Here is a 23,720-nt window from a genome sequence, read left to right on the forward strand (position 1 = left end):
CCCATCTGTATGCGTCTGTCGCTCAGGCACCATAGCAATGTCATGTTTTCATATGCAAGATCTGGGTCACAAGACAAGCTTCAGCACAGATTGCAAAGCATCCTGCCAAGGCACTGAGAGGCCTAGCTTAGTAGTTTCAGTTGTAGTGCCTGTGCCTTCCCAATTATGATTAGGGCAAGTATTGGTGCTTTTACACAATAAAGAACCAAAATATTTCTCTTTTACCAGTCAGCGTACTTCCAGGGTATGGGTAAAATTCTTATGATTGCCTTAATATATGGACACGATGAGAGTTTTACATCACGTTTACTGTTGGAAAAATCACAAGCCATTTTTAACTTCCACAGATTGCACTGAAGTGGAACTTGAACTCTGTGTGATGTAATTACTGGACCAGTTTGGAGCTTTCTCTGCAGTGCATTCTCACCTAAATGTATTATAGTTCAACTTCTCTCCTCCAAGGTGCTCAGTGAATTTTCACATGTGTTCAAGAAGTCAGCCATATTAAGTAAACAAGCTGTCAGTATTTATTTACTTTTCTGACAGGCGTGCTAACAGGCTCAATTTGATGTTAGCACTTTCAAATTAGAAGTCTGAACAGTTAACTATAGTATAGTACTTTATAGTGAAGTCTGACGGTTTCTTGCCTAATCACTCCTAGCTTTTATTATCAAGTCTGCTGACTATTTTATCAAAGAAAAAAGTGTCTTGAATGAACTTGGTACTCTGGATTTCTATTAGGAGTCTTTGGACTGAACTCTGAATCTGAATTTTATGTAATATCTGAAATGTGTCAGCTTTTGGGCCTGGGTATGTGAGTGCACAGCTCCAGGGCTACAGGAAAACTAAGTAGAGTGCATTAGATAAACTCCTCTAAGGAAACCCATGAGGGAATGACCTACAAACTCTTGAATGTGTAGTTCTAATTGGGTTATTCTCAAATTATTCTTTCACTGAATGTAGATCACTGTACAGAAGTTAATATAATGTTATAATGTTAAAGCCTTGTCTGGTCACAAAAAGCAGATTTTGACCAAGCTTCCTAACTGTCAACTGAGATGAATTAATCTACATCTTAATGATCAGACATTTCTTTGTTACCTTTGTTACCTGGTGGTGTGGACATATGAACTTGACCCGATTGTTTCTGATCAATTGAGCGCTTGTATCTGCTACCTTTGCTTGCCTTTCCTCTTGCATTCACACAAAAATCTCAGAAAATGATCATTTTGTGTTTAAGTCCCTAACTTGCACTTGACTTGTGTTTTAAAGCTAAAAAGAAAAAAAAATTCTCCTGTAGGAAGGGTTGTAGGCCTTTTATTTCTGAAATTCAGGCTTGTTTAACAGAACTGGGTTAAACAAGCTGGGCTCTTAAGCTATGGGAAAGGAGGGTTGGTAACCCCTCACGCAGGCACAAGGAAGAGGCAAGTTAGAAGCAGAAGCTACTCTGCTCAGCTGAACAGCAATAGGGAGAGTTCATGTCTGCTTTGAAGCTATTTTTTAAGGCTCTGTTTTTGGCAAATTGCTACAGTGGTTTAAGATGCTATGACCTTCTCCCATGCTGTATGGGAATTGATCCTTTGCTGGAGATTATCATTTCCGCAGCAGAGTTGACAGCGTGCTGGAGCTGCCCTCAGTCACGTCCGTGAAGAGGTCAGTGGTGTAACTGTCTCTTACAGTACTTTTTGTTGAGCTACTGGACCGTGCACAGAAATGGTTGAGAAGGGCTCGTATGTTCTTGTCCTCAGCTCTGTTGAGAGGGCTGTAGTAAAGAGCTGGAAATTGGTAATGAGTTCAGTTCACTTGGCAGAAAACTGCAGTGGCATGTATCTGTGCTTTTACTTGATCTTGGCTTTTTGCCTAGAGGAAGTTGAGCTTACACGGTAGTCAGCTGAAACAGCTTCAGGAGCGCCAAACTCTGCGTTACCGACCATTAAAAGAGTTTCTAAATCTCATCAAGGTAAAGAGTAGGAAAAATTAACCCTCTCATTATCAAGTTATCATTTATAATGTCTGGCTCTGGATATACGGCATGCTTACTAAGCACTAAAAAAAACACTTCATGCATGATCCCAAATTGCAGAGGGAGTGAATGATACCTGCTGACTTTAGTTTTTGGGACAGTTGAGGATAAAAGTGTCATCCACTGTGGACTACATCAGACTACTGTTTAGTTCAGGAACAATTTAGGTACTAAACTTGTGCTCAGAACTCCCTATGTGCAGTCTTACATATAGCAATATGTTTGGGAATGCTTTTGGATGGAACTAGAAGAATAATGTATATTTTAAAAAACAGCTTTTTAAATGCTATTTTACAGTGGCACTTGATAATTCTAAAATGGCTATATATCGCTGGACTATACAGTGTGCCCAGGGGGTAGGTTTGCAGAGGAAAGGAAAAGGAGAATAACATATTTTAGTTCATAGTGGGCTTTTTAAAAAAAACTTTCAGTCAGCTCTATGAACCTATGTACACAGTTGATGATACGTCTGCCAAATTTCTTTGTCTTAGGTAAAAAGCACTTGGTTGGAAAGTCAAAGATAACCTGAACCTCTGAATTAAACTTTGTTTACTGCTTAAAGAAGTAATTGCATATTTGTGTTCAAATGTGGTGTTGGCATGTGAAGTAGAAATCTGACTGAAACAGCGGCTTTTTATTGGCATTGCTGAAGCACTAAAAGTTGGCTACAGAGTAGACTTCATTTAGAGTTGTATCACTGGGCTCTGTCTTGACTGGAAAAGAAGGTGAGAGGTTTGTTTGTTTTTTAATTAAGCTCTCCTGAATCTGTAATTGTTTAAAAAGAAGTCTTCTAGCTAGTCAGGAGAAAGTTAGGCCCATTTCTTAATAATAAAGTACTTTATTTTACAGTATTTTACTGGGGAACACTGAAGGAGCTTGACCATTTTTTTTACCTTCACACAAGGAGAAAGGTTTCTAATGTGTCTGAATAGATAACTGCTGTATAAACTTACTGACTGATATTTAAATATAATATTTTGTTTCTATTAACAAATCTCCAATGTATGGAGCATTTTTCTATTTTATGACAAGGTTGCGCCTGGCTCTTTTCAGGGATTTTTGTATTTGGTGGTTGGCAAAGATTTCTATTTGCCACCCTATTTTTAGCATGTTACTGTGTGTGGATAACTTTATGTATAAGCCTGACTGTATAAATTTTAAGTATAATATCTATAAAATATATTTTTTAAAGTATGTGTATATATGTGTGTGTGTGTGCATATAATTTTAAGAAAACGTCTAGGACCTTATGAAAGTAGTTAGAGCAGTTGGCCTGCTTTAAGCAAGAGTCTATTTCATAACTTAATGACTATTTATACATTCAAAGTCCTGCGTAATTGGTGGTAAACAGAACGTAACTGTTGCATACAGTCTCTTACAGTAAGGTTAGCTTTGGCCATGTCAATAAGTTGCAGAACTGTGGTTTGTTTGGTTGGTTTTGAAGGTATTCTAGTATGAGTGATTTAACTATGCTGACCTCCTATGTGGGGTTTTAAGATCTGGCTCCTTCTTTCCTTTGCAGTGAAACTTGAAAATAAAAGTGTATGAACCTTCAAGATTCAGTACCAGTTGCTGGAAAGCTGCCTTCAGCACTGCCTACAGTAGAGGGTTAAGGAAAGCATTTTGTATGGAATAGACAAACATAACAACAGCAAGGGGAACAAAACACATTTTTGTCTGTAACTAATGAAAAATGCCGGAGTTGACGTTATATCCGTCTACCGTTATCACTTCATTCAATCTAAGTCAGGATTTCCTGGTATTCATCTAGACAGAGGCGATGGACTTTGCTGTTGATGTTGTAGCAATTTTTGGGTGACCAAGTATGGCTTCTTGTGTATGTATTCTTTGCCATTCTCTTGCTAGTTGGGTGAATCAGTAAGTTTTCATGAATTTTCGACATATTTAGTTTTTCTTTGTTCCCGTTTCGGATCTGCCAACGTGTAATTGCGGACTAACTTTTCAATTATCTCTTTATTCTCTGTTTTAAAAGAATCACAAACATGTTGTCCTTATAAGAGTTTAGTGTAACCATTTGCAGAGAGCTCACCCGTTGTTGTTGATCAGTAAACTAATTGGAGTGCTTCAGCCTTCAGCAGTGCCAGATAGCCACAAGTGGTATCTTTAGTTTTATGTATTAGAGGTGTTAATCTATTAAAGTAAAAATTCAGAACCATAAACCATGGTGCTGGATATAATAATTTGGATTTTAATAACTTTTTTTAAAGTGGATGATAAGATTTGTTATCGAAGTAGATCCTAAACAGCACCTTGAATTTGGGAGGATACATCTAGATCAAGGTAACCAGGTAATTTTGTGTGTATGCATATGTGTGTGCATGAGAGTGAGAGAGATCACACTGTTGAAGATTTACTTTTGGGTTGGTTGAAGCTGTTGCTTCCTTTTGAAGCTGTTTCCCTTTGAAGAAGGGAATGGGGTTCTAGGCAGAGCTTGGATCTGTCCCTGCTTTCCCACCTTGTGAGGTGGGAGTGCATGATCGGAACAGGGAAGAGGAGGGGATTTGAAATGGTTTCTGTAGCCCTGGAGAGTACCCTAACCTAACTCAGATGTAAAATTTGAGAGAGAATGCCACATCTTCTGAAGTTTACAGAGCCCTCATGTGAACCTAGCTCTTTCCTAACAAAAGTGGAGGAAATTTGCAAAGAATGTTACTGTTGCTATGCGGGCATTTTTAATTACTTCGAGTGAAGGTTTTTTGTTTGAAGCAAAAGGAATGTTTTTCAGCTAACTAGAAAAGATCAGGGCTTTGGGGTTTTTTGGATACTATTTTTTTTATATCTGTATCAGTTGGCATCAAGATATATTTACTTATGTCTAATAATGTTTCTTACTCAGTTGTGTTATTTTTTTTCATATTCTAAAACTCCTCCTTTGAACAGGCACTCGAAGGCTGCATAGAGTGTGGTTTTTTTCCCCCTTAAAAAACAAAACAAAAAACTGAGGGCTTCACAGAAGAGGGAGAAGGAACAGCAAAGAGCAGGCAACCAAACCCATGCCTTAGGATACCACCCCTAAGGTGTGGTGGTGATGTCTGTGCTGGCCTGCTAATTTATGTAGGAGATATTAGTGTCTGAGATCAGTCAGTACTTGAGTGTAGCATTGAAATGCAACAAGAACGGGTACGGTATTATAAATACCTTCCATTATATTGCTCAAAATTATTCTTCAGAGGTGAAATATGTCATTCCTCATTCTCCTGTTCAAGAGCAGATTGTAAAAGCATACACAGTAAAGCTGGTAGGATAAGAGATTTCTATTCATCTCATTTTCTGGCATACGCAATTCTCAGACGTGCCTTGGCAGTATCTGCATTTAGTAGCAGTGTTCCTGGAAGCTGGCCCAGTCACATGGCGCTGCTGGAACAAGTGACATGTGAATGATGCATTGGCTGAGACCTGTGTTGAACGCGGGAGGAGGTGGGGCGGCGCCGCTGGCCGGGCGGCCTGCTCCTCTGCGCTCAGCAGAGATGCTGGAACGAGTACCGCTTGCTCCTGTCAGGCTGCTGCTGTTTGGCTCAACCTGTTTGTCTTTCAGTGCAAACTGGAAGTTGGTTATTGGAAGTGCCTTTAAAAAGACCAAGCTCTGTCCCTCTCAACAAGAATGTTAAATTAACAAGTACACCTTCTGTTCTTTGAAACTGTCGAGATGTATTACTGGGAAACAACTTTGACAAAATATTTGACTTCATTTTGATAAACTGAGATCTCCTGGCTGTTAGAAGCTACTGGGATTAGGGAGAATAGCTCTTGTGGGATAGAGTGGGGAAAGTTGATTAGGACTAAGCAAGAATTTTTGAGAAGAGACTGGGTTATGAATCTGGAGAGCTTATCTTTCTGCACTTTTAAATTTTACCCTCTGCTTGAAGTCCTAGTTTTAAAATATGCATCAATACTACCCTCTTAATTGTAAAATTGAATTAAATATGTGGATTTAACTTTTCAGTGCAGTTATGACTCTTGATTTCTTGTCTCTTTGCTAGCAAGGAGCCCCATTTCTGGGGCTAGCGGGTGAAAGTGCTCTCTCTGTGCTGTTTATGTTACCACTTCAAGCATGTTGTTTTGGGTTTTTGCATTAGCACTGAAACACTCTCTGAAACTTAGCTCCCAAACTTCTGACTTATCTATAAGGCAATGACCCGTGAATTTAGTGTCCAAACTTAAGAGTGTTGTTTGAGTTCTGAAACACTGATTTAATAGGCTATTCTTGATGTTTGTGGCAAGCTGATGTGTGCAATTTATGGTGACTTTAACTTGGTATAGAGCTGTTTGTGTAAGCCTCTATCAGGTGTTTGTGGTTTTTGTGGTCAGTTGTTTGGTATTGCTTTCTAGCAACTGCAGTAGTGAAAAATGCTTCCAGTTTTGCAAAAATTCAGTATAACCTCTCTCACTAAGCCAGGTAGTCTGTGGAGTTCCATGCTCGCAGAAAAAATACATCTAATGTTGTTTTACTTTTCATACAGCACTATGTAGAACCGTTTTCTAAAAGAATGGTAACCTTTCTGTACAGCGATCTGATATGGAGAATTGTACTTTCCCCACCACAACTCCTTCTTGCAGTAGAATCTAAACTGAGAGAGAAGTGCTGTAAATAACATGTTCCTTCACTTGTTGCATGACTAATCCGTAATGCATCCTGCTGAACTTGTGTGAAACTAGTAACTATGTATCATACTTAAACAAGGTGGTTCATCTGAGGTTAAATAGTACATTACCATATTAGGACTGCTTTAAATGATTATAGAAAAAGAACGTGATGTGGCATCAGCACGACTCTTCCATATTCAAGATTTTTAAAAGAGGGGAAGTAACTTTGGGTAAATTCTTAAAATGGGGGGGGGGGGGGGGGGAGGGAAGGTCACATCTTCTACATGAACTGTTCAACAGAATGAAGAAAGGAAATTCATCTTTAAGCAATCCAAAGCAGATTCCACTTCACCTATAAACATAAGCTGTTTTGGCACTCATCCCGAATGTCTGGGTTTGGGGCATTTTTTTATATAGTGATTTTGCTAAATGTATCTTTCACCCCCCACCCCCCAAATCCTCACTGAAACAGCAGGCATGGTTCAAACTTTGTTTTTCTATATTTCTCTAGTTGCTTTCTAAAAGATATAGTGGAAAATAAAACATTACTGGAGACTTTGAAAAGATTGTATTAAATTTGAGAACTGTTCAAATTTTAGTGGACAGTTGTAATTCATACAGAAAACTACTCTTAGTTAGGTAACTTCATTGTATATATTTCCTCTTTCTCCCATCCCAAATTTCCTTGCTAAAGTATCACCTTAAATTGGAAACATCTAGGCAATTATCTGAAGAGTCAAGATGAAGGGCAGGAAATGACCTACAAACAGAGCAGGTGACATGCTGTCACATAGCCTAGAAAAAGAGTGATTCAACACTGCTTCCCAAAGGACTATATCTGGAGGGCAGGACACTTTCTTCCATTTTATGTATTATCTCCTCTTTGGACTGGGGGTGATCTCCTGTGTGGCTTTGCTCCTGGGTGCCACCCTCCTTCCCCGAAGCTTGTGTTGATTTCCTTCCCCCTCTTCCCCCCCCCCCCCCCCCCCGTGGTAATTCCCAAAGTATTTTGGGACTTCTGGTACTCTACAGATGAATGCTACAATACTCTCATAGAAAGTCATAAAGTGCATCTATTTAATTGGCTTATTGGAGTTCCTAATTCACTGGATGTGAGTCCGGTAATGCAGTAATTTAGCTAAATGTTTCTGAATTTTGTTTAACTTTTCTTTGGGGAAGGTAGAACAGAACTGAATGCTGTCAGTTGCTGGTCCAAGTGTAACTAGTAAACCTGCCATCAACTGCTTTTCATTCAAGCTTCCAAGATAAATAGGAACGCTGATATTTGAAGTAGTGCTTGTCAATGAGGTAAGGGCGAGAAGTCACACTCTGCTAAATCATTTGAATAACTTTTGAGAACAGGCCAAAGCTTTTCACTTCTTTTGGACATTTGAGAAGGGGAGTAATTGTGATCTAGTACAGATTGCTAGTCTGGGAATTAAAACTGAGCTTTGTTTTTGGCTGCTATAGGTTTCTTGTGCAACTGAGCAAATTGTTTAACTTACCTGTGCTGTAGTTGCCGCCTTGTCATCTTGCCTAGTGGGACAGTGGTTGGGGTTTAGTGGGATTACTAAATCCTCCTAAGTAGGGTGCAGTGCTATTTAGCATGTATAACTAGGAAACTTACTACTTTTTCTAACCCTACTACTACTGTATTTCTGGGTAACCATTGGCCAAGTCACTTTCTCTCTCTTTTTCTTTTTTTTTTCCCCCCTCCATCTGGAAGAGAACTAGCCTTATTGCCATCATCTTATAAAGTGTCTAAAGCTCTAAAGATGGAAGAGAGCTATGCAAGAGATTAATTATGCATAGCCATGCATGGATACCTTTTTTTAAAGTGGAGGTGGGAAAGAGAACTTTGTTCTGCAGTGAAATTACGTGAGCCTGAAAAAAAATGTGCTGTTCTTTTAGTTTGTTAAAAAATGTTTTCTTTGTCAGAAGTATTTTGTGATATTTTTGTCATCAGTACTGCCATTAAAATGTTAAATACATGTTATCTGAACAATTTTGGAGAAAAACAGGCTCTGAGAAAAATATTTGTGAATCTGTCTCTTTGAATACTTTTAGAATTATCCACCGGGTAGCGTTTTAGGCACAGTTATAAATCCAATATCAATCAGCTTGATATTTGCTACAGAAACTTTTCTTTTTTCCTTCTACTTTTTAAAAAATGCTTTTAAAAATAGTAGTTTCAGGCTGCTAGCCAAGTGTAGATACTCTGTCCTCCACAGTAAAACCATTGTAGTGCAAAATCACTAGTGTGTTTCTTGGTGTTGGTGGGTTTTTTGTTTTTTAATTCTTTTTTTAGATAGCCATATGGCACTGATGACAGATTCTTATTTGCTCCTGAGCCCTATGAGGTTGCTAAGAGTTGTCAGATGACACTTGCTCACATGAGAACCATTAACAGGGTGTTGTAGCTGGTGTTAGAACAACCTTGCAGCAATGAAGGGCGAGTCACTGCAAAAGCAACTATGTCTTTTTTTTTTCCTCCCCCCCCCCCCCCAAAGGCCATATGGTTCGGTCTTGTGACTACATAATTGCCAGCTACCTAATCACATACCAGGAAGCAAACATAGTTAAAGTCAATATTAGTTGTTGTATCTGCTACAGCTTTGCACCAGGCTTGGTAGAAAAACTCAAACAGCAGCAAGAGCAAGTCTTTAATGGCTTCTGAAACTTGAAAGTCATATCTACTGCTCTGTCCTGGAATAATTACCGCAGTGTATTAGCTATAGCTATCTTTCTGCATTAATGGCTTGTAAAATATATGACTTTTTTTTTTCCTTAACAAGAAATTGGGCAGACTGGGTTCCTGTTTAGGGAAGAAGGCTGATAGTAATTACCATTGTTAATGACTTATCTATAGCAAAGAAATCTGAGGCTGTATCTCTTCAGCCTGTATTTGTTTTTTTGAAGGAGCTTTGCAAGAGCATCTTTAGCATAAGAAAATGTGTGGAGGAACACCAAAAGCTACAAATGGCAGGGGGGGACGAATAGAAAGAGCAAGAAATAGCAACAATGTACTACTTGGAAATAATCTCTCTCCTACCAAACTGGATAAAAGGATTAGAAAAGCTTTGGGAGACCAAAGTGTCAGCTGTGTGAGCAGAGTGACTAAAGTGCTGCAAGACAGGTATGCATGTAACTTTTTTTGGTGTACATAATTTTTGGCAGAGAATGGGTATTCTAAGTGTCTGTTGGATTTATAATCATGTGCTTAAAGGGCTAGCCTGTGAATAATTTAGAAAGCTTTGCTAGGATGATATTCTTGCTGATAATGGTGATTGATACTTCAGGAAGCCTTCCTTGTGTGAATTTGAATCTACATTCTTGACTCTGTACATTCTGTGTACATGCTAACTGAGGTCTGCTAACTGAAACTTTCTTTTCAGTTAAGGTGAAATAATCTTACCTTTCCTTTCTAATGTTCTAATTAGTTTCTCCTTTTTATTTTTATTTTTTATTTTTTTAGTCTCCTGTGTTAATGGCTCAAGTGGTAATAGTTTGCAGTGAAGATGGGAAGGAATGCTGTGAAGTAGGGGAAGAATGGAGAGGGGGCAACCCTCTGCAATACTTATAAATGATCTCTAGAACATTACATCAAAATAATGTGCAGTATGAATAGCATTTCTTTAACTTCTTTGTGATGCCCTTTTCAGGTGTGTGTCAGGATGTCTCTAGCTTCTCAGTCTCTTCTGCTGCACAGCTGTAATATGAAAGTACAGTTGAGGGCAGCTCTTTTTAAATTCTTATCAAGGGTGTTAGAGTAAAAATTATACTTTCAGGATTGCTGACCTAAGAAGCAATGAAGTATATAAGTACATATATGTGTGCATGTATGTATGTTTAAGGTCATCTTTTATTTCTTTAGCCTGTGGGTGTTACACTGAAATGGTGGTTAGTGTCTTTCTAAAGTGTTTCAGGTCAACTGAAGTAGTTTTCAAATATAAACGAATAGATCACTATTTAGTTATTGCATATGTGCTGGTTGCTAAAAAGTTGAGCTGATCAGTGTTTGCGGATCTGTGTTAACTGAAAATATTGATTCAAGGCAGAGAGGGGCAAAATTTCATAGCTTTTTTTCAGAAACAAATGACTCTGCTTTCCCCTAAGTAAAAAATCTCCTTGCTTTCAAGTCTTATGTCTGTGAGGAAAGAAATTTTGAACAAGCCAAAGAATAATAGTTTATTTGCCACCTTGGGAGAAAATGAAGCAAATTTTAAATGTAATTCTAATATGGAATAGAAGCTTGTTAGGGCATCTGTAAGCTGTTTCAAACTCACAGCTTTCAAAAAAAACTATTATCCATAGTGTTTTATTATCTTTAGTGGACCTTTTCCAAGTACAGAAAAGCTTATATTCCTGCTGTATAAACCTAGAAAGGTTGTTCTTGTCTTGAGGATCACATTATTAGTTCTGGCATTTTCCAGACATTGGAAAGATCCACTTTGAAGGTGAGGTTGAATAAGCTGGACTGTTCAAAAAGCTGATGTTGAAAGGAGCAATCACATTCCCCCTTCTTCCTCTGGTTTCTGGCAGCATGCTCCTGTCTTCCACCCCTTGTGCTGGCTTTGGTGTTTCTGATCTTTTTAGACCTGGCTCCATTAGGGAGTCAACTCAGACAACTAAGCTAGCAGAAAACTAGATCAGGAAACAAGAAAACCTAATGAACATCCCAAGCAGCCCCTGTACTTACTTGCAATGTTTTCTTTGTGCTCTTTCCTGAAGGTGGAGCTGTGGATGAAGTTAGCATAACTCCTGCTGCCACCAAGAGGTGGAGGTGCTGTGGTCGTCTTCAGCATCTTTCTTCTCTTTTCCAGCTTGCCTTCTGGCCAGCTTTCTTAGGCTGGCGTGGATTTCTGCTGTTCTAGAGAGTTCAGGTGGCTTACAGAAGGGTCTAACAGTTCTCAGAGCTGACATGAACAAGAGGACAGGTTGTGCATTTACGAAGAGGGGAGAAATGATATGTGGGATTGCTTTTCATATTGTTATCAAATAAGGTGTTTCGTTCGGTCAAAATAGCCATGTTTAACCTGAAATACAGCTATCCACATAGGCTTACATTCATTTAATGAATTCAGCTAATTTTTAAGAATATGCAGGATCTAGCATAATGTCTAGTTTTTAAGACAAAGTGAAACATTTCAGTTAGCTGTCAGATGTTTCTAGAACTTCAGTCTTATCTCCCCCTTACCTTTCTAGGGCGTGCTTATGTCAGAAATCAAATTTATCATTTTGCAATAAATTCAGACTTAGCTTCAAAAAACTAATTTTGTTCATTGTATTTGTAACTTTAAATAAGTCACTTATGAATATGTATGCCTTCAGCACAGATCACTGATGGAAGTTATTTTAGCATTTTTTTTAAGTAATTCCTTTACAAGAATTGAAGACAAAATCTTCTTATATAAGCAGAAGGAGAACAAGTTTTACATAAACAGGGCCGAGGCAGATGATGTTTCAGTTAGTATATGGTGAAATTTTTATTTTTGGAGACTTCTTCTAGGCTAATTGAAAGAAACAGCAGTTGCTTTGTTATCCAAAGGTAGTAATTGTATCTCTTATTCTTGTCAAGCATTCATACCAAAAGTGAAGCTTACCCTAGGAGTTATCTTATTTCATTATCAGAAGTAACACTTTCAGTAGTAGGTGTATAGCAGCTGTATATGGCAAAACTACTCATATAACTATCGCATAGTTCCCTCTAGCAGCTGCATATAGTTAGGTAAGCTGCTTTAGACAGAAACTGAGAGAGGAAAAACATAAGCCGATTAGGGTTTTACCAAATGGAGAGAAGGAAAGCAACTGAGCCTTGAGACATGCAGTAGAGGAGAGTCAATGTGGCGGTGAAGAATTAAAAAAGATACTCTTTGAGTTCATTAAACATCAATATTTAGTAATTCATCATGGAGCAGGCTGTTGAAAACTTGCGAAGTGCTGCAGACAGAAAATCAGGGGTTATTCTGAAGCGTATGTTGAGAGGTTGCTTTCTATATCAAAAGTAGAAGAATTGATGAAGTTTGTTTTTTTGTGACAGATTTGTCTTGATCATAGAAAATTCTGTCTAATAGTATACAAGTTCTAATAGCAGAAATATTGTTTAATACAACATTTACAGAATCTATTCTTTCCCTATCCTCTGCTTACTCATCCAAATCTATCATGAGAATTTCTGTTGCCTTAAAGTTAACGTGAGTATATAATGTGGCCTTGGATGGAAATGAGTGTGGAACGTATCTTCTCATCAACCTATTTCTGTGAAGTGTGTAGAAATGTATATCCCAGTCAAACCTGGTGGTTGAAATTGATTAGTGACTTAAAATAATTGGGCAAAGTGAATGCATATGGATGCATTTTGCCTGTGATCATATAAGCCTTTTTTCCTTAAGAAAGCTAGGCTAAAGTATCTGTTGCCTATATGGGATATTTTGGTCTTACTCTTTAGAAAAAGCTGATATGAGAGTGAAGGGCATTTTTTTTTTTTATTTTCAGTCAAACCCTTAAACTGTTACTTTCTAACATCTGCACTGTGTAGCTTAATATTCCTGTAGAAGTATTTTTGGAAGTTTTTTTTAATCTATGAACTAATAGTTTATTTGAGGGATTACTGCCTTTTTTTTTCTAAAATATACATGAAGAAGAAACAAAAATAATTATGTCTTTCAATATTGCTAAATAAGCAAGGAGTTGATTAAAAAAAGACAAGCAAGTAATACTGGGGTTCTGATTTTTGCATACCTGAGAGTGGAGCTGACAGTGAGGCTATATCCTGTCTGTACTTTCTCTAACTCTTCTGTTTTTAGGGAATAATTGACTACTCCCTTTGCCCCTGTTTTGGGGGCTGTATGTTAAGTAAACTGACTTAAACAATGAAGGGTGGAAGTACTATAATCAGTCTGCTCATCAGCTTTTGTGAAGGGGAAAAAAAAGATCTTGGTCATCTGATTGGTCTTGTGCCTGGTGCTAGATTCCACATGGAGGTAATGAGACTATGGGATGTGTATGCCTCTCTAACTTGCCTATAGATATGCTTGATCTCATCAAATGAGACTTTACTATGATGGATCGCTTCTGTAGTGTGAAAGACTGTTTTATGTGAAATTCAGAGCCTGAAAATTAAGACTTCATTAAAATAAATTTGATCTACTAGGCATGTAAAGTTTTGTTTGATAGATTTTTGGGTAACTTAGCTTGTTGCTGTCTGGTACTAGAATCTGCTCAAAGTTCTGAAAGATTGCAGCAGTCTTTAATTAGAGTGTGCAAGGGCACCTCAGCAGGCTTCTAACAAGTGCTAAAGTAGAAGCCAATTTATAAAACCTAGTTCACTCCTTATACGGAAGTTGGTGTACATAAACAACACCTAACTAACAGTAAGCTCACTTTAGTGCAGAACACAGGAGTTACGTGAATTTAAGTTTCCTCATGAACAGATAACACAGGTATCAAGCATGCTGTTAGTCTTGGTGGCTGGATACAGGGCTGGATTGTCTCAGTCTGCCTAAAATGAGTTATTTGTAGTTCTGGCTTGGAGTCCTGAGGTCCAGACTACTGACCCTGCTGTGCCAGTCCTAGGGATAAGAAAAGCTTTGCTCTTGTGTGATGCAGATTAAGGATATAGAGCTATTCCTTAACTTTGTTGTTGAAAGGAAGGATAGCCTGTTACCTGTTTAATAAACCAGTGGGGCTGCTTCAAGAATGATTCTAATATTGTCTATTGGAAAGAGGGTGCAAATAAATAGCCAACTATCTAACCAAACAGGGATGCAGTTAGAAAAGGATATCAGATTCATGAGGTAAACTAGAAACAAATCTATTGATGGCTCTAACTTCTCCTGCATTCTGTTCAACTGGATTTTTTAAAACTTACATTGGCAGTGGGTTGAGAAACTAGTAAAAGACTTAAAGCAGATGGTGTAGTTGCGGCTCTTTGTACATGTGAGGTGTGTAGGATCTTTGGGCAACTATCAACAATGATATCGGGTCTCATCTCATGCAGGTTAACTTAATGCTGGGACTCCCTTTGAAAGGGAAGACTTGAAAAGAAATGTCTGGCACTCCTAGCGTTTTGGAGGCAGCGTATTACAAACACATCAACCTGTTTCCTCACTGTTAATGGCAAAACAGCCCTTAGCATTGTTCTGTGGTCTAGATATGTGGTCTGTATATTGGACCCTCACATATTATGAGTACACAAAGTACACATGCATCTGAGTACCTTGCAGTATAGATGGGAATCTCTTTTTTTCTGTCGAAAGGTATTTAAAAGGAAAGAGTAAAGTCTTCCAGTTTGATAAGATCTTTGGGTTTTGAAAAAAGGTGCTTATTTAGTGCCGTTCTGATTATGTTGAAAGGGGAGGAGATCTCTAAAGCTCAAGATAAAGCACAAAGAAGAAATCAGCCTTGCTTTACTTGTATTGACTTTCGTCTGCAAGTCTTTGAGTGTACTTCTAAAGCAGTTACCCGTGGCAACTAACTGTGTGACTATAGCGGGAGGCGGGAGTTGATGGTGCTTACTGCATTATTGATCTACGACTGTTAACAGTATATGGAATACAATAGCTTCAAAAATTCTTGTCTTTCGCTTGTAAAGGGGTTTTGTGGCCTTCCATCCATTCTCCACCTTCATTCTCTGTAAGGCATGATTTAGGAAAATTACTAAATGAAACATCATTTTGATGGGAAATCAGTGTGGTCTTGACCGAAGTCTATTGTGCAATATGTTAAACCAAAAACTATTAATAACAGTTGTACTCTCACCCCCTGGATGTGGTCTATCTAGGTCAAGGATGATGCAATATGACTGAGCTGAGCACCAGATTGCTACCTGTGCTGTGTTGCACTGTTGTACCCTGTGCCGGTTTTTTCCATTTGTTTCAACTTGTCAACTACATCATACGAAAAGCATTTTGTGTAGCTGAATGTAAGGCTAACCAAGCCTCTGTGCACTGACGTGTAGGCTGACTCCCTTTGGAATTAGGAAGGAATGTCCTTTCCTCTTGCAGCCGTGATAAGTTATGTGCTTGAATTCTGTGCAGTAGCTTGAGGAGACTAAATCATGTGTCATGGAGTATCTTGGAGAAGTGGGCAAATTCTGGGTTAGCAGAATTGTTTTACTTGAGATGGAATATCAGCAGTATCTTAGTCTCATTTATTATGAGTTTCATCATAGTTGGAGATCAAGTCTCAGTAATCTGATTGGTCTGTAAAACCTAAAACTTCTCAGAAAAGAAGAGGAAAAATTTACAGAAACAATGTAAACCCTGTATTTTTCTTATAAGAATTAAATAATGGAAAAATCACAACATTTTCACTATAGTCTTTCTATGTCTACAGTATTTCAGGATCTGTAAGGACAAAATTGTCTTAGGTTGTGAATTCTGAAATGTTGTGAACTCTGAGACTTGACAGACAGCTTTTATCTTCTGGGATGTTTGAGGAGTACTGCTAGGTGGTACAGTTGCCACAAACTGACTAAGTTGAAACTATGGTGCTAGTACAATAGAAGGAAATATCAATTGAAGTACACTTAAATTTAAGTTCTCATGCCTAATGCAGTGAAGCAGTATTTCTCCTTTTGCTGGTAAGGTCCTGGTTCAGTACTATGTCCAGCTTTTGGCATCATGTGAAGTAAGATGTGAACATACTGGGCCATTTTAAGATCATGCTCATTGACAGAAAAAAGGTTGAAAGGCGTTAGGGTTCTGTTACTTAGATAAGAAAAGAATGAAGGAGGGCATAGTATTCCAGCTTATAAAAGGCTACAGTAAAGAAGATGGTAATTGTTTGTTCTTTATTATCACTAAGAGAATTGCAAGAAATAGTATACCTACTTCGAAATAAGGATGACCCAGACAGGTGCATGGTGGGGGGGTAGGAGGGCGGGGAGAGAAAGAGGGAAGGAAGGCATAAATTTAAGGGCAGTTAAGTGCTGGAACAGATTGCTGAGACAAAGTTTTGTCTTCCCTTTATGAACAATTTTGAAGGAAGGGTGAATGAAAACTTGTTCTGGCTGTGCCTCCCTGTATATCAACAATATTTGATTTAGAGGACGCTTTGAGTTCCTCTACGGAGTTCTGTGATTATAGTCTGATTCTTGTAAATACTGAATAAAAGATGCATTTGCTGAATACTTGTTTCTTCACTTAAATAAGCTTGCAGAGTAAGCACAGTATTTTAATCTCTTGTGCTTATAATCTACAGCTGGTCCTGTTCAGAGTTTGACTTGAATGAGATCCGTCTGATAGTTTACCAAGACTGTGAGAGAAGAGGCAGACAGGTCTTATTTGATTCCAAAGCAGTCCGCAAAATTGATGAAGCTGTGGTTCAGGTATGAAATGCTAATTTTGCTTCTGTTCCACCAAGCTGTTATTTCCCTCCCCCAAAGTAGGAGTTTTAAACTGACAATATCAAGTTCTTAACCTTGTTTGTGATCTTTCACTTTGTCTGAATTCTGTAATAACTACAAGAAGAGTATTTTAGATTCCAAAAAGTCAGTGAAAACATATCTGGTATTTGGCATCTTTAGATATAAATATGGTACTGATACTGAACAATTTAGGCCCTGTCTTGATTTCAGACAAAGCAATCTATACCCTTTAATTTGAATATTTCCTTTAATATTGAATAGGATTGCTTTTTGTTGTTAGCCCTGGTTGTACAGTCCCATTTTTCTAGTGATGTCTAGCATGCCTCTAAAAGAGCTGATCTTCCTTTAGTATTTGGATCAGTACAGTTGTTGGCTTTGTGTGAATTTAAAACAACTCTACTTCAGCTAACCACTTAATGTGCAAGACTGATGCATAATAATATATGATCACAAAACAAACTTCTGATGACATAAACAGAAGCAAGAATAGATGCTGTCAAGATGCAAATTCTTGGCACACAAATTACGGAGTAAAGTTTTGGCAAACTACGGTGACTTTAAGTCAAGCAAAATAATAATTTTTCCCTACTAGCTCTGTGCTGCTTTTTCAGCATTGAATTGTTTCAAAAAAAAAAAAAACCAAAAACAAAAAAACAAAGATATATATTTTTGTTTTAAAGTTTTTGCTAGCAGACGAGCATGGTCACTAGCTATATAGTTTAGAAATAGCAGTGATTTATAGAAATGACTCTTATTAAGATGCTTAAATAACAGCAATTTCTAGCTTAAGTAGCATCAATTTCTAACTATTTCAGTCACACTGCAAAGATATCCTTGTGGGCTTAAGCCAAATCAGTAAGGCTGAGCATCATCTGCTGATGACTTATCCTCTATCTACTTATGAGGATAAGTGGGTCAGATTGGTCTGTTAATCTTTTTTTCTCCTTGAGTTACAAGCCGCATTATCAAGGTTGTTACTTGGTATCTCAAAGTTCGTTTAAAAAACATAGCATGTGAAGGGGAAATGTGTGAAAAATGTATTTGACTTCATTTAAATGCTCAGCTTAATTTCACTTACTTTAATATTTTAAAAAAGTTAACTACAAAATGTCCCATCAAAAACTCTATGCAACACTGACATAAAACAGATCATAACCAGCCTCATAACGTGATGCAGGATATAATCTGTTTTCTAGTCAGATGCTAATCTATGTACCCCCTAAATAAGCCAAACAATTTTGAATGGCAAGTAGACACCTAGGTATTAGAAGCAGTCTTGAATGCTTGGTCCTATTTGTTGTTTGGAATGTTATCAAGCAGTAATCCTAGTACTTAATTCATTTAAACTGAAGGCAAAATTACTCTTAAGCTCAGTCCTGCTTAAACTGAAATCAAGAATATGTGTGTGTGTACTGTGCATTTATCCATCTTCCAAAACACAGTAGAGCTTCTCCACATCAGCTCTTCAAATACACTATGTTTGTCTTGTTAAGCACGTGACTACTAACTTTTTTGTATTTGTAGCCACCTAATGATGGTCACATTGGGATTAGATAAGCAGCAGTTACATAAATGCCATGCCAAGAAAAGCTGCACAAAAGGAGTGCAAATGTGGGGATAAAATATGAAAGACAGATCAGGCTACATGTGCATAAAGGATTTTGCTTTTTTATAACATGCTAAGTTTATTTTTAAATTAGTAGAGGAGCCTGTACTGTCACTGTAACTTAAGCTTTTACAATAATGGCATGTAAATTATTTATTCCACTTTTCTTGGCTCACTGTTCCCTTTTGCTTCTCTATCTTCCCTTTTACCCATTCCAGCTCCTTGTCATTGAGACTTGAGTGTTCTAAAACTTGCTACTTACTGCATTGCAGTATTCAAAGTGTTCATCTGAAAATCAGTCTTTCTAGTGCAGTATTTGGATTCTACTTTTACTTCAATTTCATTTCCTATTACAGTTCCTTTCTTGTCTTACTGAGCCCAAAATGCTTGACATAAATTGGGCTATAGCTGGTTTTTATAGTAGCGCCTTGGTTATTGCTATTTCTTTTTCTGCCTGCTTGCTTTTTTTTCCTGTAACCATTTATCTGCTGATGTCTTATTCACGTTTAAAAAAAAAAAAAAAAAAAGTTAAACTCTGTGAGCGCATGTTCCCAATAAGGTAAAACATATTGGTACAAAATGAGACCTGCAAAATTGTCATTTGTTCTACTGTGCACCTGTTCTACTGTTCATACTGTACTGTATGTGTACATTGATTTACATTCAATATACGTTCATTAAGTAATCTTTAATTTTTTAAGTATATAACAAGTTTAATAATATGAGATGAGCTTTCTGAGACTTTCTAAGCAGTTTGCATTGCTGCAGGGTTGCAATTTTATTTCCTTAATATAAATTATTTCAAATGCACCTGACAGACATTCTAAATAATATGGCCCTTTTAAATTGATGTCTAGTGGCCTTTCAACTTAAAATCTGTTAAAGAAAACAAGAACCAGGTTGCTTTTTATTCAAGGTAACCTTGTTTATGAAGGGAAATTCCTAAATTCCTACTAAATACTGCTTTTCTTATGAAACATGTACAAATAGTGTCAATGTAATCAATATTTTGCAAGGCTGGCTTTAAATTTTTTTGTTGTATTCTGAGAGGTTGTTACAACATAGTGGTTTGAGAGTAATCTTTGAATTAAACAGTCACCTGGATTTGAACATTTATTTGCTTATTTGTTACAACTTTTATACAGGTTTTGAAAAAGGATTTTATAACCTGATAATTCTACCAAATGATGCATTGTTCACTTTTTTTTTTTTAACTGGCTGTTCTTCTGTTTAAGGAATCTGTTATCAGTTGCAGAGCAAAAATAATATGCAATTTGAGTGGCTCGTTGTGCAAACGGTTGCCGAAGGTAATTTGCAAGCCACCTATAAGCTGAGATTTGTTTACATAAATTTTGGCAAATGTTGCACAGAGCGTGTATTCATAACAATTGGGAGTGATCTTCTCAAACTTTATCTGACTTACTACTGTGAGCATGAGTATGATACTATGCTTATTTCTCTAAAAAGGATTTAAATATCAGAGTAATTCTGCACTTCCTCTGTGACATTGGCTTTTTTCTTTAAAAACCTAAATGTATTTTTTGATCCAGATAAGCGTATTTTGTTTTTTTTGTTGCTGAACTGTATTTTAACAAAAATCTTCCCATGGTATATGTACAAATGGGAATTTCCATATTTTCTTTCTTTTCATCATATCGCTCTGTTTTGACACAGAGGATGACAGAGGATGCTGCTGTAAAGGCTTCTGCCAAGAACTGCCAAGCAAGCAATGGGAACAACAGTGTTTCTTCCCACAGCCCCTCAATAAGTTGTGTGCCAAATATCAAAGAGCAGATACCGAAGTATCAGGTAATGTTATCCATCACTTTTCTTGGATGTTTTTACTGAACAGCTTTTCTGTAAGCCTTAACTTTACCTGTGCTGAATGGCTACTTATACTTCTAGCATATAACAAATTTGTCTGAAGGGTGAAATTTCTATCCAATCTTTGAAGTGTTGTGGAGTAATAACATCTGGGTACATCTTAAGCTTTTAGTCTGTCTTGACCTTATTGGAAATTTTACAGGAAAAATTAATAGCGTTATTGTTTAAGTCATAAAGTGATATACAGCTGTCTCTTTTTCTGTTAAAAGAAGTCTATCTATGCTTCTAACAAGTTCTGAAGAAGCTGTTGAAAACAGTGACATGAATTTTGTAAAAGAAACTAAGAATTTTTTAGATGCTCTGGCTGTTCCTCAGTAAAAGCATAAGTACTTCATCTAGAATAATGTAATTTGAAGCATGTATAGATTAGTGTAGAAAAAAAACTTAGGTTAAATTAGAAAGCAAACCATTTCCTTTACAAACGGCAAACTTCTCCCATATCTGCTATTGATGATGGGTCTTCGAAATATGAGGAGAAATAGGACTTGTTATGCTCAGAAACAGTCTCCGCAAATTATTTTGCAATCAAATATGCTTCCAAGAAGCTTTTTATAAGGTCATTGAAGGAGGACTTAGTTTGAATCAGGAAAAGCGTTTGCTGCTTGGGGATCCAGACCACAGAATATTAAGTCCTGTGAACATTATAGTCTCATTTAAGCACTCTGTTATATGAGAATGTTGCTGGGCCACAGCTATTTTTCCAATGTGCAGTAATTTTTTTTTTTTTTCCTTTCTTGTATCTGTGAGTTCCCATGGAACAAGGGTAGCAGTGGCCCTTCTAGTGAGCAAAGCAGAGGGTGGTCGTGTTGTACTTGCACTTTGTGTAAAAGCCACACCAGATCTGTCATTCTACACGGAAAAGCAGAACTTGTTTGTATTCTCCATCCGAAATGTAGTACTATGGCACTATGTTAACTTAAGAGTGTGCCAGGTTTTTACTGCTCTTCCTATCTTCTTGTCTATTTAGTACACCAGACCAGCCTCTGATGTCAACATGCTGGGAGAAATGATGTTTGGCTCAGTGGCAATGAGTTACAAAGGTTCCACCTTGAAAATTCACTATATACGGTGAGTGTTTTCTTCTGTGATACACCGTCTTGTTAGGCACTTGGAATTTATGACTCACTTCAATGACTGTTTATCCTTTCAGCTCTCCCCCACAATTGATGATAAGTAAAGTCTTCTCCGCCAGGGTAGGAAGCTTCAGTGGAAGCAACAATAAGTAAGCGTCTTTTTTTTTTTTTTTTTTTTTCCTCCCCTCCCCTTGCCAATGCTATCTTCTTTCCTATCCTACTGTTTTTTCTCCTTTTGTAGCCCTTCTGTCACTGCCTCTAAATTTGACTTAGCTGAAGTGGAAAGGTCTAGCGAAAAAAGAGAAATGAAGTATGCATTATGGAGAAGTATTCAAATGATAGAGCTTAGCTATTCCACCCAAATTAAAAAAAATAAAATCTCAGCTACTTTCCACTACTTAATTTGTCCAGAGCATGCAACAAACTTCAGAGGTTAGATGCTTTAAACACTCAAAGCCTCTATCTCTTCTGACTGCCAGAAGGGTAAAGAAGGGAAGGTGTATGTTGAGGTAGCTTTTTTTAATCCCTGTACCTCACTCCTGTTTCCTTCAACAGTGACAGAGGATGTAGTGTTTCCTCATCTGTTCTCATTTTACTTATCTCAGAAATAAGCAAATATGAATAAACTGAATCTTAAATGTGACAGAGAAAAGTTTACAATAATTCAAAGAGGGAGCTTACTGCAGAAAATAAATGACTGTTTCTTTATGGCCTCAGAAAGCCTACTGGTCCTTGAGTTTGGTTGTGAAGTTAATCTTCAGCCTTCTCTTTTCTTATTAAAATGAGCTTACTCCTCAAGCTAACACTGACCTTTAACCACTTGCTTTAGAAACACTGGCTTTTTCCCCTTTTTTAGCTTACAAGATAGCTTTGAATACATCAACCAAGATCCCAGCCTGGGAAAGTTGAGCTCTAATCAGAATGGTTTGGGAACCTGTCGCAGTGGAAGTAATTTAGGTAAATATTTTCAGGTTCTATGTCCTTCTCACAACATGAAGCCATCTGTTCATGTAGTTTGAGTTCTTCCCCCGCCCCCACCCCTCCGTGCATCGCCCTTTTTTTTTTTTTTTTTTTTTTTTTCCTGCATTGCATTTTCTCTACATTGCTTTTGTTTCCTAGGTGTGTTACAGCTGTGTAGCAGCAAACTGCTGCAGGGTGTGTCTGAAGGAGGCCCCCTCCGGCTCATCCGCAGTGCTTCTTTCTTTGCAGGTTTGTGTGGAATGCCAACCACAGTGTGACCCATCCACATGCACACGCAAATCCGCACCTTCTGAATCCTCACTGGGGATCCATAATTACTCTTTAGAAATAAAGGGCTAAGACAGTGAAAACAGCCAAAACTGGCTTTATACTTAAATTTTTTTTCCAAAAAAACTGACTGAATTAATTACTTCTTGTTCACTTTCTATTTCCAACTCCTGTGTTTAATTTTAAGAATTATTTTTTAGTATCTGTTTGATAATAAATGAGCCCTTACATTTCTTAGAGAACTTATGTTTCCTGGTTTATGTCTGGTTTCTTGCTGGTGTGCAGCTTTTTCTTCTTTCAGCTTTTGAGCTGTCTGGGAGCCTTTAAGGCTTTTTCTTTTTAACAATATCAATTTATTTAATTGTCAAAACTTCAAACTATTTTATGTAAAGTCTCCTCTTACAGGCATATTGATGACCTATGCAGGTGGGTAGATCTTAGGCTTAATTAGTTCTGTTAATTGCAAAAATGTACACTAGAACACCAATGCAGTTTCTTCACAGCCTGTGCAAAATCTTGCATGCCTTGCAGTTTGAGTGACTCTGCACTACTAACAATCTTCAATATAGTACAACATAGGCTGAGTGTTTCTTACTGAGAGGCTTTGAGAATAGTAAATATCTAACTGGGAAGCAAATCTGAAACTTAATGGAACTTGTATTTGACTGATCTGTTACAAGGTTAGCCTGTTCAAAATGACAGTTGCTACCTCCCCTCCCCCAGTGCAAAAAATTCAAGAGTGACAGGTGGGGGTAGCATCTGTCCTTATTTCAGAGCCCGTCTGACTTCCAGCAATGTAAACCGTATTCACGTTCTCAGGGTTCTTAGACATCTTTAGTTTGGAGCAAGTAACCAACTTTCTTTGGTAATACAATATTCAGTATAGAAATACTGTTTGCTATCATCTCTGCT

The 23,720-nt window shown here is 37.5% G+C and overlaps 1 protein-coding gene across 4 annotated transcripts in view; it reads left to right on the forward strand.

The window, feature by feature from the left end:
* Positions 1–23,720, forward strand: part of FNIP2 (folliculin interacting protein 2) — a 53,196-nt gene that overhangs the window by 6,276 nt on the left and 23,200 nt on the right. The window contains exons 1-7 of one of the 4 annotated variants that reach the window (XM_009677150.2): positions 9,186–9,764; positions 16,832–16,958; positions 20,278–20,412; positions 21,455–21,555; positions 21,638–21,709; positions 22,417–22,517; positions 22,680–22,769. In XM_009677150.2, the coding sequence (XP_009675445.2) occupies positions 9,580–9,764; positions 16,832–16,958; positions 20,278–20,412; positions 21,455–21,555; positions 21,638–21,709; positions 22,417–22,517; positions 22,680–22,769 (811 nt within the window). In that variant the 5' untranslated portion in view covers positions 9,186–9,579. Of the gene's footprint in view, positions 1–9,185; positions 9,765–16,831; positions 16,959–20,277; positions 20,413–21,454; positions 21,556–21,637; positions 21,710–22,416; positions 22,518–22,679; positions 22,770–23,720 lie in introns of those variants that run through there. The other 3 variants (XM_068942400.1, XM_009677151.2, XM_068942401.1) reach the window with 3 other exon arrangements.

The sequence above is a fragment of the Struthio camelus genome, chromosome 4 (assembly GCF_040807025.1).
Source record: "Struthio camelus isolate bStrCam1 chromosome 4, bStrCam1.hap1, whole genome shotgun sequence".
Taxonomy (NCBI): Eukaryota; Metazoa; Chordata; class Aves; order Struthioniformes; family Struthionidae; genus Struthio; species Struthio camelus.